Below are 17,400 nucleotides of genomic sequence, written 5' to 3' on the forward strand. Positions count from 1 at the left end.
CGACAGGGGGCTTAGAAAAGCTCGTGGTGGAGCGCGACCATTTTACCGACTCGACGGCGTCCTCGAGCCGATTCCTCGACGCGCCGACGACGACGACGACGACGGCCATGACCACCACGACGACGACGGCCACGACCACCACGACGACGACGGCCACGACCACCACGACGACGACGGCCACGACCACCACGACGACAACGGCCACGACCACCACGACGACGACGACGACGACGACGACGATGACCACCACCGACACCACCACCACTACAACGGCGGCGACAATGACGCCGAGACGATGCGGCGAACGCTGGACGATGCGGTCGCACGCGCGACTGTCACTGACACAACGACCAACAACGACGATTTACCGCGGCCGGGAGTCGGGACGATCTACAGCGCGCGCGGCATGTCAACTCTCGCGCGGAAATCGCGGGATCTCAGAGCCGTGCCGTGCCTCGCCGTACCTCGCCGACGTGCCGTGAGCGTGAGCGATCTCGAAAACAACGGTCCGCCATCTTTTCGGTCGGCCAAAACACCCGTTTTGCGACGATACGTGCGTACCATTTCCCTCCTACACAAACTGACGCACGTGCAAGGGAAGACAGAATCACGCTCGAGGGAAACCTAACCTGAAATCGCCGTGAGCTGAAGTCGTGCGCCCGGCGCGCCACAGTGACGAGACTGGCGGACCAGCCCCGGGTGCTTACTGGCGGATAAGCCCCAAACATAAGTTTCAGGTTTGATCGCCCACGAAATATTAGACATCAACGATAATGAAAAAACTACACTGGATTCGTATTCAGCATGCATTACTCTTTATAATCACGTACCTCGAGATTTGGAGAGCAAACATTATTGCAGATATTACAATATTTCCACGCGCAGAAAATTTCACTTTTACCTTCCGAAAACACGTTTGCCCTCGTAAAAATCATAACACGGCAGGTAACCTGCCGAAACTCCGTTGGTCACATGGGTACCATAAGCAGCGTTTACAATGTTAATAGCGAGTTCGCACAATATACAGGTTCCGAGATATTTGATTTGGCGGTTCAACCCCGTTGGCGGTTTAGCCCCGGTCTCCCCTATATAAGTTTCAATTTAAAAACATCGATAAAAATAATATATATTCTTGTAATTTTAAGTGTCAAATGTGTTTCTTTGTATAAAAAATAAATTTTATATTAATAATTAAACTATATCTGTTCATATTTATTTTAAAAGTCATAATTATTAAGCGAATGTAGTCGCTAAATACCCTCACTTTTCCATTTTTCATTTACATAACTTAGGTATATAGTTTTTGTTTTTGTGAAAAATAAGACTTAGGTAATATTCTACAAATCATTCAAAAACGTTTGGTTACTTCAAAGTTGTAATTGATAGTTTTCCAGTTTTTGTGTGTGTGAGTATACATAAAAAACGAATTTTATAAGTATTGCAATTTCTTATGATATATATGTATATATATATATATATATATATAAGTTATTGAGGACAAAATGTTTTCACTTTCCATTTTTGTTTTGCTCTATTACTTGTAAAATTTCCTATTTTTGAAGAATAAATCTTATGCAATATTCTACAAAATATTGTATAAGATTTATTCTTCAAAAAAAAGGAAATTGTACAAGTAATAGAGTGAAACAATAATGGAAAGTGAAAACATTTTGTCCTCAATAACTTTTCAATATCAAAGAAATATTTTGTAGAGTTTATTTAACGTAAAGAAAGATGTACTGTAATAAAGGACGTAATTGTTTGTTGTAGAAAAATATTTTCTTACTTTAAATACTTCCCATACATGTAAAACTAGTTCCAAATAAACTATTTTTTTTATATTACGAAATATTTACTTTCCTTAATACCTCCTTTTGTTACGTTAAAGATTTATTTATTTACATTAAATTATTATTTTCTTTGGTTTAAAAAATTAATTTTTTGTATATAATATTTTCACAAACAACTTGTTTGATTTAAAAGCAATATTTATTTAAGTTGAGTAAATAATTCCTTTATTTTAGATATCCTTTCTTCAAGTTTAATAATAAAAATTTTACGTAAAATAAATATTTCTTTACTTTTAACATTTGTTTTTTTGATTGTAATTGCTGAGTTTCTTTTTTAAATATTTATTTTTTTCCAAGTAAAAATAATTTCTTTAGAATAATAAAATTCATTAACTTCCTTTAAATAAATATTTAGTTAGGAGTATTCAAGTAAATAATTTTTTTGTCTCAAACACAATTTTTTTAATCTTAATAAATTTTTTTTTCAGTGTAGAGAAGAGAAGAGGTGAAGGAGGAAGGAGAGCCGTTCTCAGCAACGCTAACGTCAGGTTCCTACGATCGCTGGGTCTCGCCGTGAGAAACGCGTCACCGCCGCGTCGTTTCTACATCGAAAGAAAAGACCATGGCCGACATCCTGAGTATCGGCGGTGAGTCGATTTTCGACTAGCGCATCCTCGAAATCGAGACTTACACGTATAACCCGTACGTCAACACGACGTTCGGGCACAACGACGAGATACGAATACCCATACAGCAGCAGGATCTGTATACGCTGCCGTTCGACAGTTTCCTGTAGTCGAGGGACGACTCTACGACGACGGCGCGACGACGTTGGAGGGGAGGGAGGATCAAAGGCAATACGCGAAATTAGTTAACAACTGCATCGCGTTTATGTTCAAGGAAATTCGATACGAACTCGACGGCGTGGAGATCGACCGCCGAACGAGCCAGAAGACTGCAGAACGCCGGATGGAGTTATCCGACGAACGAATCGAATCTGAACAGCGCATCCCATCTATTCAACTTTTGCGTACCTTTGAATATTCTGTTGGGTTTCTGCGAGGACTATAAACGCGTGGTGATAAACGCGTGACACGAGCTTATCCTGATACGCGCTCGTAACGACGTCAACTGCGTCGTAGATCCGAAAAAAACCGTGCCGAGAGATCCAGCCAAGGATCCTAAAATTACGTTGCTGAAGGTGCAATGGCGTGTGCCTCACGTGGCGTTAAACGATGTGACTAAATTATCGCTATTGCGAACGTTGGAGAGCGGACGATTTCTGAGCGCGGGCTTTCACTCTTGGGACCTGTACGAATTTTCCCTGCTGCAGAGCACGTCCAAGCATTCGTGGGCCGTGAAAGCCGCGCCGCAATTGGAGAAGCCGCGATACGTCATATAGTCCAGTCACTATGTACATTTAAAAAAGACATAATTCTGACCCAGGATTTTTCTTTTGGGGGGTGTTGGGGGGCTCAAGAAAAGCTTAATCTCAAGTTTTCGACCTCTGTTTCCCGTGTGCTTTTTTTACGGGAGTAAAAAATGTGAAAAAATGGTTTTTCCGCGATAACTCAGTTTCTAATAAAGTTACAAGGTCGAATCAGAGCTCATTTTAAAGCTTTTTTTACGCTCTACAAATTATGTCGTATGACGTTTTTACGTATGATCGATTGTTTTCGAGACATCGAACGAGAAAGGGAAATAAAAAAGTATGATATTTAGTTTTTTTCTTTTTACTCATTATTGTCGTCCGAAATTGCAAAAATGCTTCAAATAAAACTTGTAGAGCGTAAAAAAACCTACAATTTTTATTTGTTATTCATTTCATTTCGTTGAAAATTACGCCTTGTAGAGCGCTTCAAAGTGGAGAGTCGTCGCCATCGCGTCAGCGGCGCGTTGTTTACGTCGATACGCGGCACCGAACGCTTTCGCTAAGATTTTCGACTTTATTGACGCAAAAAAGTAACATAATAGGTGTTTTTTATAGGATTTTTCCCGCTCTACAAGTTACGATCAGTGATATTTTGGCGTACGATCGATAGTTTTCGAGATATCGAACGAGAAAAGGAAAAATTGAGCATTTTTGTTCGTTTTTTTTTTCTATTTTATCGTTTTTCGCACACGAATCTGTATAAACGCTTCAAATAAAACTTGCAAAGCAATAAAAATCGTAAAATGTTTTTATTTATTACTTTCATTTCGTTGAAAATTCCATATCGCACTACGCAAAGTTGCAAATAAATCTTGCAAAGCCTGAAATTATTGTAGCTATTTTGAAACCGTCAAGTTTTCTTAAGGGAATCAAACACGTATTTGCCATTGCAGATAGTTGTTTTGACACGAAAATTGTTCATTACTTAATAAATAACAAGTTATTCGTATCTTGAACGTTTTGGTCGTGGCTGATTGTCGCCATCGTCTTCTTGAAGTTGAACCTCGTTCGGGTGTTGCTCGTCGTCTTCGTCGTCGTTGAAATAGTCATCCATTTCACTTGCCATAATTTCTGCCGGAGTTATCGAATTCAGGCATGTTTGTCCGGAACAGTGATAGCAAATCATCGAACATTTAATGCCTGCTTTTCGGCAACCAGACGAGCCACTGCAGTTTCCCTTGCATTTACATGAAATTAACTGCAGTAGCTCAGCAGGCGCAGGTGGGGCTTGACTATTTCAACGACGACGAAGACGACGAGCAACACCCGAATGAGGTTCAACTTCAAGAAGACGATGGCGACAATCAGCCACGACCAAAACGTTCAAGATACGAATAACTTGTTATTTATTAAGTAATAAACAATTTTCGTTTCAAAACAACTATCTGCAATGGCAAATACGTGTTTGATTCCCTTAAGAAAACTTGACGGTTTCAAAATAGCTACAATAATTTCAGGCTTTGCAAGATTTATTTGCAACTTTGCGTAGTGCGATATGGAATTTTCAACGAAATGAAAGTAATAAATAAGAACATTTTACGATTTTTATTGCTTTGCAAGTTTTATTTAAAGCGTTTATACAGATTCGTGTGCGAAAAACGATAAAATAGAAAAAAACGAACAAAAATGCTCAATTTTTCCTTTTCTCGTTCGATATCTCGAAAACTATCGATCGTACGCCAAAATATCACTGAACGTAACTTGTAGAGCGGGAAAAATCCTATAAAAAACACCTATTATGTTACTTTTTTGCGTCAATGAAGTCGAAAATCTTAGCGAAAGCGTTCGGTGCCGCGTATCGACGTAACAAACGCGCCGCTGACGCGATGGCGACGACTCTCCACTTTGAGGCGCTCTACAAGACGTAATTTTCAACAAAATGAAATGAATAACAAATAAAAATTGTAGGTTTTTTTACGCTCTACAAGTTTCATTTGGAGCATTTTTGCAATTTCGGACGACAATAATGAGTAAAAAGAAAAAAACTAAATATTATACTTTTTTATTTCCCTTTCTCGTTCGATGTCTCGAAAACAATCGATCATACGTAAAAATGTCATACGATATAATTTGTAGAGCGTAAAAAAAGCTTTAAAATGAGCTCCGATTCGACCTTGTAACTTTATTAGAAACCGAGTTATCGCGGAAAAACCATTTTTTCACATTTTTTACTCCCGTAAAAAAAGCACACGGGAAACAGAGGTCGAAAACTTGAGATTAAGCTTTTCTTGAGCCCCCCAACACCCCTCAAAAGAAAAATCCTGGGTCAGAATTATGTCTTTTATAATCCGTTTTTTTGTACATAGTGACTGGACTAATATTCGCGCTGCAGACCGGACGGCGAAACGAATTCACGGAGGACGCTTCGAGGTTCGATCATTGCGCGCTCGCCAACGTGAAATTGTATCTCAACTCGGAATTCTATCCCTACGACGCACAGTGGGCTGAACGGTAAAAAAAACGGACGTATTTGTAGAAAATGATGAAGTTCAAAAATTCAAAATTGCATCAATGGTTATAGTTATTAGTTCAAGTAAGGCTTAAAATTAGTGTTAATAATTTTTTATTTTATTTTTTTCAAAATCGAAGAAAGTTTTCGTAGTTGAAAATGAACACCTTTTATTTACGTGTTGAAATGTTTTATTTTACCTTGATTTCAAATAAATGCCATGAACACAATTATTGTCTGATTTCCAAAAACCAAAGCTTGTTTTATAGAAGTGTATGTACGGAATATGAAAAAAAATAATTTGTATACAGTTTTAATATTTAAACAATATTAATATGTAAATTACTTTTTAAACGGAAAATGTTCAAATTTGAACAAAATCTAAATTAACAATCGAATATATGAATGCCTCCGATTCGATCCAAGAAATTCTGCACAGATACTTGTTCAATAAGTATCTGACTACAAGTACCTATTAATATTTTATCCAACTTTAACCAATTCTTCTCAAAATTAACGCTTTTCGGTTTCTACTCTTCTGAGAACGGGTTCCCACCGCAGTCGACTCGTGTTGAATTCCAAAATATGTGTTTCATGGATTCTACAAATAGCAAAATATCCCAGTATTTTGAGATCGCTGATTGCAAATTCAAAGTCAAATTTGAAAATCCAAAATGGCGGAATTATTATGGCGAAGTCGTATAAAAGCAACAACAATTAAATCTTCTGTATATTCGCACAAATTATTAGGAAACAGTTTTAGAGTCAGTGATTACAATTTTGCAGTCAAATTTTTTAAATTTCTAGAAAAGTATCTTTGTGTTGAAAAAGAGGTGACAAGACATTGCCATCGTCTAAACTCTATTATCTATATATATGTATATATGTGCGCGCGCGTGTGTGTGTGTGTGTGTGTGTGTGTGTGTGTGTGTGTGTGTGTGTGTGTGTGTGTGTGTGTGTGTGTGTGTGTGTGTGTGTGTGTGTGTGTGTGTGTGTGTGTGTGTGTGTGTGTGTGTGTGTGTGTGTGTGTGTGTGTGTGTGTGTGTGTGTACACACACTAATAAGGGATTTTTAGAAATTTGCCCCCTAACGGGGTGAAAAAGGGTTAAATGTATTTTCACGGATTCTTTAATATCTCTTAGGCTCGATGAGATATCGACTTGATTTTTTCTTACAAAGGTTACCCATACAAATGCTTCAAAACATAATTCAAGATTTTGCTTTAATCAACCCCTAAAGGGGCAAATCTAAATTCGGAGGTGAATTATAGAATCCTTCGCATATCGTAGCGAAGCACGGGTGTATTAAGCTAGTCTTTTATAAAAAGGAGTAGTAATAACACAGGCACACAAAAAAAAAGTGTCTTGGCCGAGACACTACACTAGTGTATTCCCATGTACTTTTTCCCGCTGAATCCGAATCCGAAGTCAGAATTGTCAGATTGGCTAAAATTTATGAGATAACCACAATAAAACAATTTTTTTTTGCCTTTAATTCGTGTTTTTGAGCATTTTTTTGTGGTTATCTCATAAATTTTAGCCAATCTGACTTCGGATTCGGATTCAGCGGGAAAAAGTACATGGGAATACACTAGTGTAGTGTCTCGGCCAAGACACTTTTTTTTTGTGTGCCTGTGCCACCAGGCACACACAAAAAAAAAGTGTCTTGGCCGAGACACTACACTAGTGTATTCCCATGTACTTTTTCCCGCTGAATCCGAATCCGAAGTCAGAATTGTCAGATTGGCTAAAATTTATGAGATAAAAACAATTTTTTTCCCTTTAATTCGTGTTTTTGAGCATTTTTTTGTAGTTATCTCATAAATTTTAGCCAATTTGACAATACTGACTTCGGATTCGGATTCAGCGGGAAAAAGTACATGGGAATACACTAGTGTAGTGTCTCGGCCAAGACACTTTTTTTTTGTGTGCCTGTGTAATCGACGCTGACTGGTAATATAGAAATTTTATTATCTCACGACGTTTCGACCGTCACTTTCGGTCCTTATCAAGTGTTCTATCTCTTACAAACAATTCAGTCCTGGCATTGTGCCAACAATCCAAAAGTCAAGAAAAGTTTGCGCGTCATATGTAAAAGACGTAGTATGTGTGGGAAAAGCATGTCAGCAGCCCACGGGTGACAAAGGCACACAGTTTTTTATGTTAGAGTTTTCCTCACTCTCTGTCGAATCCAGAATTACGAACGCGAATGTGGTGAGGAAGCGGTTCCTTTTTTTATAATTTTTATTTTTTTTAATTTTTTAAACATTTTAATTTTTTTTTACTTTTTTACTTTTGTCTTAACTTTTTTGTATTTTTTAAACGTTTTTAAATATTTATTTTACATTTTTATAAAATTTACATTTTCCGGCAACTTTAAAGAAAAACTGATATTATTATTCATAGTCGTCGTCTTCTTCATCTTCATCCATGTTTGCATCTTTGATAATTAATAAATCAACAGTTTCTGGAAACAGACTTTTTTTCTTTCTCTGCTGTATTTTTCTGAGGCTAGTAATATAAGGATCTGAAGATATAAGGAGACTGTGTAGCACGTCAGTATTACTAGCAATTCTTGAGCATTTTCTTGTATTAAATTCTCTGGTTCTCTTGAAATCTTTATTTCTAGCCTCTTGTGCTTCTTCAGAAAGCTTGCCAATCGGAACAGAAAGACTTTTAATTATGTCTGCACCGTGTATTAAAATTTTATGAACGGTAGCCGACATATAAAACCACGGGTACAATCTTACGTATTCATTCGCTGTTTCTTGCGTGTAAGCAGAAAATTTTTGGATATTTATTTCCATATTGGCTTGTAAAATAACAGCGAATCTTTTAATCAAATTTTCATTCAAGCCTGTGATTTCTGCAGTCTTGACAGGATTTTCAAAGAATTTGCGTGCGGTATTACCATCATTAGTAGTCCCTACTGATTGCTTTATAATATCCACTTTTAGTCCCATTTTTTCTTTAAATTCCGCTTGAATTCTTTCTTTTTCTTTCTTTTTCATTTCTTTGGGTTCCGCAGATCTCGCACTCCATGACTGAAATGATTTGTTATAGGATATGTGCAATAAAACCTCAAAGCAGCGAATCCACCCGTGCAGTGTCGACATACCATACTTGTAGTATTCTTCTGTGGCATTTCTTTTATAAATGTTTGACTGTTCGAGATCGCGAATGCTCGAGATCACGAATGCTCTTGAATATTCTTATTCTCATTTAGACGACTGTGTCATGAGTCACAGCGGCAGTGTAACACGATATTTATCCAGCGGACCACCTTTGTTGCTTCGCGCTCACGTCATAAGATTTATTCTCCGTACGAAGCCGAGTCACTCTCGACGATCGATACTCTAATCTCAAAGACAATGGCTATATGCACCTTCGGTATTTCAGTTCGAGAAGCTTCTATTCCATGACATTTTGACCTTAGCTAAGCATTCGTCATCCCTGGCGTGTTCTTTGTCTCGCATGGGTATAAAAACCCGTAGAACTTAAAACAACCTTCGTTCGAAACGCGGATCTAGCTCGCGGCTGGGCTGGGTTCGAAGGAGGTGCGGAGGAACGGACGCGCGGTGAGGTTCGGCAAAATGAAGTGTATCGTGGCAATTAACGTGACAGAGTTTATTGTATAATGGACGGTCGCGATATTTACAGCGGATGGAGTACACAGTGTAACAGTCGCGGTATGCACAACGGCGCGGTAAGCGCAGGACGCAGAGTCGGGGCGCACGCGGTGCGCGCGGAAATGCACGCGGGTGGCGATCGTGACGGGTGATCGGCGTGTGACGGGTGGCGCGAGGCCAGGCGCGGGGCGCACGGGCGCGGATACGGCGGCGAGATCGCTACAATTCGGTGCGTTCGGTGGCGGGCGTATCCGGTGAGAAGCGCTCGGTGGAGGCAGAGAAGCGCTCTGCTCCCGTTCGGATACTTTGTGCGCGGGGACGCCGGTCGGGTACCGAGAAGCGCTCGGTGAAGATAGAGTACGCCAGAGGCTCTCTACCTTCGTCCTGACTAGCGGGCGCGTGGTGTAGGAGCGCCGGTCGTCTGACGAGAATCACTCGGCGAAGACAGAGAATGCCGGGGGCGCTCTACCTTCGTTCGGACTAGCGGGTGCGCGGTGGAAGGAAGCCGGCCGTCGATCGAGAATCACTCGGCGAAGACAGAGAATGCCGGAGGCGCTCTACCCTCGTTCTGACGTGCGGGCGCGGTGCGGAAGAAGGCTTGTCGTTTTGCGAGAATCGCTCGGCGAAGACAGAGAATGCCGGAGGCGCTCTACCCTCGTTCTGACTTGCTAGAGAGATGCGGGAATTCAGGATCGGTGCGGTCGGTCGGAGCGTTGATCGGGAAATCGCATTTAGCGTTAAAAACGCTCGTCTTTTATACCCGGCGCGGCGGCGTTCCGCCGTGGCGGGGGTAGCGACGGCGATCGCGAGCGCCGGGATGGTGCGGCGGAACGGTCGGAAAATACGGCGTCCCGACGCCGCGATCGCGTTCGGCGGTCTTCGGTTGCGGTCGGCACCGCTCGGCGCGTTGAGACGGTTGCCGCGGCAAGCCCGTTCGCGGGCTTCCTAACGTTATATGCTAGCGTTTAAAATGTGGGCACACGTGCCCTGTCTTCGCCCTGCGGGTGGTCGGCCGGGCGGTCTCGGCGGGATGTTATGCCGGAACGATGCATATTTGGGGGTGCATCGTTACAAACTTACGGCACGTCGCCAGTCATCAACAGTGCGTTAGTAGGTCACGATCTGTCATTGTGCGATATTGTGATGGTCAGTTTCTCATTCACGCGCGGGTTATCCAACACTACAAGCGAGAAAGTGTTGATAGAGAATTCGCGTAAAAACGCCCGCGTTTCCGAGTTCACTTAAATTCAAATACATTTATAAGTTATGTCACTCTTTAATTTCGGCATTATTTTTGGTTGTTAAATAAACTATTGTGTTACTTCAAGCTTCCGGTGTTAGTGGTCTCTCACGCACTATCCCTTCCTCACTCACACGCGCGCGAACATTGACAAATCATTCATTTGTGTTGGTTTCGCTCCACAAATATTGCATGTCATAGCTGATTTAATTTCACACACTGCGTTTACAACTTTTCCGTCTATTATACTTAATATCATGTTATGTGTAACATTAATTTTTTTAACACCAATTAAGCATGTTGTAGCTGAAAGAGTATCAATATCTTGATTTATATCACGTACTTCTTGTTGTATTAGGGCTGTGTTTTCGTGAATAAATTGGAAACGTAGGGGTCTACAGTAATTGGTGGAGGATGGACTAGGATTTTCCCACAGTACGATTTTATTTTCATCATACAATATCAGAGGAACAATATTAGTTAAAAAAACGCTAGCATCATCGTCACAAGCATTATCGAATTTCTGTTTATACTGGCTTTGCCCTGATGCTCTATCGCACCCCCATTTCGTTAAAAGAATCAAATTTTCGGATTGTATGCTATTTTCATTAAGCAACTTCAATATTCTACAACTAGTGTGATCCAGTAACGCTTGAAGGTTGATTTTTGCAGATGCATCAGTAATGTGTATAGCATTTTCGTCCGGATAGCAGTCAAACTTAGCTTTCTGAATTTCTGCATATGATGGATATAACTTTGTATTATTTGAAATTGCACTAGACCTAATTATATTATACTGATTCTTGGTTAATTTACAGTCAGTGTACAGAGCTAAGGCTTTTTCTTTTGTGTATGGCTGAATTATGGGTACTGGGTTTTCACAGTATCGCCGTATCTCATGTACTTTACTGGCATCTACAGTAGAAATATGATGTACCACTTTTGAGGCATCAATATTGCCTTCCGACCTCAGTTTCATTTTCGTAGCATATGTTAACATCTCGGTACAGTATGTTCGAAGAGGTTCGGTACGTCTTCGCTTTTGTCGATCTGTGCACTTGCCGAATGGTTTTTCTTTAGGACCCGATTGAGTAAATTGTTGATACTCAAGTCTCGATTTTTCTTGTTTCTGAAAAGTTCTTTCATCAAGAAAAGTGAATGGTTTATCTAGCCAAGATGTATACTTCCTTTCTAAGTACTTTTTGTTGTAATGACATTCCCGTAATTTTTGTTTTAAATGAGAAAAAAAGTTTTTTAAGGATTTTTCATAGGTAGGTCATTTATTTGCTAATAAACAAGGGCTGACAATCTCAATGATGTTACTTATTAATTCATTTGAGTTTTCAAAATTACCATTATTTTCGAAGAAGTAACGATACAGATCTCGGTTTTTTTCAAACTTTTCCATTATGTTGAATTGCTTTATATACCTAATTTATATGCTCATTATATTTATTACCTAAGTAATATTAATTTAATTAATCAAAGAGTAAAATATGTGAAACTGTTTTAATATTATAATACAGTTAACCCGATAAACTTTTCCACACTGAAAAAAAAATCGTACCAACAATAAGAAAGAGGACAAATAGCATCTCACCAATATGTACTACAAAGTTAAACCATAAGAACCATAAGAACAATAAATAGTTATATAAACAAAGAAAATCCACTCGTAAAAATCCAAATAAAAAATACATGAGCGGCAGTTAAGGCTCTCGCCGCGCGACTTTTTATCTTGTACGTGCTAGGATCTTGTTTTTGAGAGAGTCGCACTCCCGCGGGCCACCTAGCGGCAGCCATAGTGGACCGCGTGTGCAGGACCTCGCGGGACGCTCGCGTACGAATATAGGGTATCTCTAAAGCTTGACCCAACCTTCTGAATCTCGGAAACGGCTTTAGATATGGAAAAACGCCGAAACATGTGTTTGATCATTTGGAGGGGTTGCTTATTGTATGCCAAAAAATTTCTTAGCCTTCCAGGGGGCAGGAGTGCATCAGATTCATAATCAGCGATTCAAAAACCTCTCAAATGCCGAATTTCACGTGAATCAGGCGACTTTTAGTAACTTGGGACCAACATTTCATATCTGTCATTTCGGATTTTGAAAATTTGATCTCAGATTCTTATAAAATGACCAAAAAACATTTAGATACCAATTTTTAGACTGTTTTATTGACATTCCAATGAGTTATTGACATATGTCCACAAATTTGACAATTCAGCCCACTGTGCGACGACGTGAACGCGGATTTCGAAAGCGACAAGTTCGCCGTGTTGTACGAGATGTACGCGAAATTTCGAGGAGTGTACTACGGGGACAGTCGCGACGACGCGCTCTTTTCCCCGCGCGAATTCGCGCGGGTAGCTCCGCTCGTGGTGATCGATTGTTCCCGTCAAAACGAATCGGTGAAGAGCGCCACCGTGGACGTGCGCATCGAATTCGAAAGCAAGGAAAACCTTCCGCCAAAAACCACCGCCTTTTGTCTCATCGTTCACGATCGCGTCATCGAGTACAGTCCGCTGACCAACGTGGTGCCCAAAATTATCTAGCGGAAAATGCGGTTGTAGGATACCGCATCCCGGAAACATGGGATATATAAATTCGAGAATCCTTCTATTGTTCCTCAGACCCTGTTAGGAACGAGCAGTTTAAGCATATCCTTAAACGGACGTTATTCCACATTTTTTTCCAACGCGCGCTGACTCAATGGCCACAGCAGCAACGACGACGATGATCTTCGTCGACCTACAGGGATTCGTAGTGGGCGACAGATTCGTCGCGAAGGAGGTGGCCGTGCTCCGAAGCGAGACGCGCGTACTCGCGCATCACGTGTTTCGCGCGCCGATGAATTTGGATCTGCTGACGAGCGCCGAGAAGGCAAAGGCCAGCTGGCTGATGGCGAACTATCACGGCCTCCGTTGGGAGAACGGGGACACAGACTATCGCCTAGCGAAGACGATTATTCGACGCGCGGTGTGCGACAACCTGGAAGAAACGTGGGAGAGAGAAGAGACGCCCGGCGCGCGAATCTATGTAGAAGGCCTCGAAAAAAGAAGAGGTGGCTGGAGGAGATTCTCGGCGACGTCGACGCGACGATCGGGGCCATCGACGCCGAGTACGACGACATCGATCGGTTGGAGATTCTTTGCACCGATCGCGCGTTTCGCTGCGGACGTTATCAACGATGCTGCGCGATGGAGAACGTGATGAAGTTGCGCGATTGGTGGATCGAGCGACGCGAATGTCTCTCCAACATCGACTCCGCAGATTAAATGTAAAGACATATTATATATATATTACTCGTATGACATAATTGCATTTTTAATGTATTACTCATTTTTTAATTGTATTACTCATTTTTATTGTATTAATCATTTTTTTACTCCATATATATGTATCCGTCTATCTATATTGTATTTACTCATTTTTTACACCATCATGTATATCCTTCTATCTGTATTGTATTAAATAATAAACTGATGTAAAATCGATGAACAATGATATTCCTTTTTTTCACATACCTACCCCGTATTCTGTACATATATTATAAGCTGCCGGTGCGTAAAAATGGCCGGTCGCGGGAACGCGATATTTCTTAACGAGATAAACAGAGAGAAACGACGAGCGAAAACGAGAGCGCGAGACGGGTGGGAGCGATAGCGCGATACGAAAACGAACGAGCGAACGAGAACGCCGAGACGCTCCAGCGCGAGGCGTGGATACGAGCGCGAGTGAGCGATAACGCCGAGCCGCTCCAACGCGAGGTCTGGTTACGAGCGATAACGCCGAGCGTGAGATTGGGTGGGTAGGGAGCGATATGACAGAAACGTGAGTTATTTTTTTAATAATAATATATGTTTTATTTATTTTATTATATTTTACATATTGTTTTTTGACTTCTTCATTTTTACGACGGCCAACCTTCGGGGACATCTTCGTCGTCGATGGTTACTACTCCTCGTCCTTGTTGATTGTTCGGCCCTTGATTGTTCGGCTCGTCGCCGTCAGCACCGTCTGTCTGGCGACGAGCTGCCTCCTCGGTCGCGTCCAAACGGGCGACGTCTCTGTGCATCCCGCGAATTGTGATCACAAATAGTCGGATTTGATTGCGAGACTTCTTCGTCAACTAGGTGATGATGGCTCTGCACAAAAATAAAAAATAAAAATATAATTAATAAATATAAATATAAATATATAAAAATGTTAATTAATCGTATTAATAAATCATTTGAAATTTGAAAGTAATACTTACGTTCTCTCCAACATGACCGCGTCCTCGTCGACGCGAACTGTCAATTGTAAACAAGAAGGTACCTTTTCCGTAATGTTTCTCAATCGCAGCTGCAGCTGCCGCACAGCGTCACACAAATCATCAACTTCCCTTGTCAGGGCCGCGGTATGTATTTGTAACAAGTCGCAAATGCTCTTCAAATCATTGAGTTTATCCATATTTTACTTTATACGTTTACAAGAGTTCACGTGAAGACTGATGCGGTTGGACTACACCCAAGTCTAGTCTCGAGTTCTTTATATATGGTAAAAAAAAGATATTGTGGTAAAAATATATACTAAGAATAGCATTTTTGCATTGAGGAAAAAAAATGCATTTTATCAAACCGACTCATCCGCCGCAATCATCGACGCAATTTTTTCCACCCGAGACCCCCGCCGCCACCCATCCGCGCCGAGAAAGTGCAACAAAAGAAGGATATTGTGGTAAAAAATATAATAATAATAGCATTTTTGCATCGAAGAAAAAATGCATCGAGGAAAAAAATGCATTTTATCAAACCGACTCATCCGCCGGAATCGTCGACGCAATTTTTTCCACCCGAAACCCCCGCCGCCACACCTATCCGCGCCGAGAAAGTGCAACAAAAGGAGGATATTGTGGTAAAAAAATATAATAAGAATAGCATTTTTTACATCCAGGAAAAAAATGCATTTTATCAAACCGACTCATCCGCCGGAATCTTCGACGCAATTTTTTCCACCCGAGACCCCGCCGCCACCTATCCGCGCTATCGCTAACGAGCGTCCTCGCGTAAACATTCGCATCCGGAACGCTCATCGCGATCGCGCTCAAACCGCAACGCACCGTCATCGCAGTTCCACCGTCTCTCTCGCTCTCGACGATGTGGCTCGCGCGCGTAATCGCGTTAATCTCATGTTTTATCGCCGTGAGGTGCATCAATCCCACGGACGAGAATTACGCGCTCACGTTCGATTACCTGCAGAAATACGTATATCTGACCAAAGATGTGGACGCGGTTCCGGCTCAGAGACGAAACGACGTTCTTCGCAAAGCCGTCGAGGATTTTCAGAAATACTACGATTTAGCCGATTTTACCCAGCGACGGAACGCCTAACAACGAAACGCTGCAATTGATGAGTAAACCGCGATGTGGTTTCCGAGATATCCTGAAGCACGGAACGAGAGCGAGTTTATCCAAATGGCCGAAGACGCACCTGACGTGGGATTTTTACGTAGCCATCTACGTAGCCACCGAGAACGAGTTGAGCACGGCGCGGGCCGCGTTCGACCTGTGGTCGCGGCATTCGGCATTGACGTTCAAACGCTCCGAAACGAATCCTGACATTATAATATCTTGGCGAAACCTACGTCACGGTAACACGAATGTCAAGGTAAACGGACCAACTTGCTCGGACAAATTCGAAGATGCCGGTGGCGTGCTTGCCCACGCGTCTCTCCCGACGGACGAAGCGGGGTTCGTCTCCGAGGTGCACGTCAACGGAGACGAGCCGTGGAATCCCGCGGATAAGTTCTCCCTGCATTACACGCTGACACACGAGATCGGTCACTCTCTCGGATTGTTGCACAATAAGCGCAGGACATCGGTGATGTTCGCGTACACGCCCGAAAAGCAGTATTCGGTCAAGCTCGACCAATACGACATTATTGACATTCAACGTTTGTACGGTGAAAAAATTACGAACGAGCCCCCGCAGACGCCGGCACCGCCGCCGCCATCGCCGGACCTGTGCACCCTTGATCGCGTAAACGCGATATTGATTTTGGAAAATCGAATGTACATCTCGTACAAGCGTTACGTTTGGTTGATCGATCTGGACGGTAGGACGTACAATGGACCTTTAGCCCTTTCGAATCACATGAGCTTTCTTCAGGACAATTACACACGCATAGCCGCCGCCTATCAATCCCCGTCCGGTGATCTCATGGTGTTCATAGATAATTCGGTATACATGGTTCAATATCCGGAATTTACTCTGCGGCCAAATTGGCCGAGGACCTTGCAAGAACTCGGATTTCCCGAAAAAACGATAATCAACGGAGCGGTACACACCTACAGAGGACGTTCCTTCGTGGTGTTCAACGGTAACTCGGTGGGCGAGATAGACGAATGTGCGAAGAGTGTTGTCAGATTTACGCCTCTCGAAACGACGTTTCCCGGAATACCGACCGGCGTGACGTCGATCTTCCGATACGTCGATGGCATCTGTACTTCACCACTCGGACGCAGTTCTACAGATTCAATGAATTTACGAAGACCGTCACGACGGCTGGTAAATTCGATCTGCGGATGCTAAATATAGTCTTCCCTAAGGCCGAACTGTTGCAACAGTTGCGCGATCTCCTCGATGGAATCGTACGCGTCAACGATTTAACGTCATCGGCGAGCGATTCGGACGATGACGACGACGGCGGCGGCGTTCAGCTTTCCGATCGCCGTATCAACCGAAGGAAGTAGAGGACTGCGCAAATCCCCACCACACCACACCACACCACATATCGCGCGATTTAAGTAAGAACTTGTCTACTTATACCGATGTGTCCCCCCCCAAAGCATCAGTATCGCATCGTATACCGAATACG

At 42.1% G+C, this 17,400-nt stretch overlaps 1 protein-coding gene across 1 annotated transcript; it reads left to right on the forward strand.

Annotated features, from left to right (window-relative positions):
- Positions 1-15,932: 15,932 nt before the first annotated feature.
- Positions 15,933-17,114, forward strand: LOC139780796 (matrix metalloproteinase-18-like). The gene has a single exon (XM_071719511.1). It carries the CDS (start codon positions 15,933-15,935, stop codon positions 17,112-17,114), a length of 1,182 nt encoding a protein of 393 aa, XP_071575612.1.
- The last annotated feature ends 286 nt before the right edge of the window (positions 17,115-17,400 follow it).

This window comes from Temnothorax nylanderi, unplaced genomic scaffold (genome assembly GCF_030848795.1).
Source record: "Temnothorax nylanderi isolate EJ_2023f unplaced genomic scaffold, tnyl_v1.0 TNYL_tig0298_pilon, whole genome shotgun sequence".
Lineage (NCBI taxonomy): Eukaryota > Metazoa > Arthropoda > Insecta > Hymenoptera > Formicidae > Temnothorax > Temnothorax nylanderi.

Bases quoted from the DNA above. Each gene is read 5' to 3' on its own strand.
- LOC139780796 (XM_071719511.1), top strand. From the start codon at position 15,933: ATGAGTAAACCGCGATGTGGTTTCCGAGATATCCTGAAGCACGGAACG.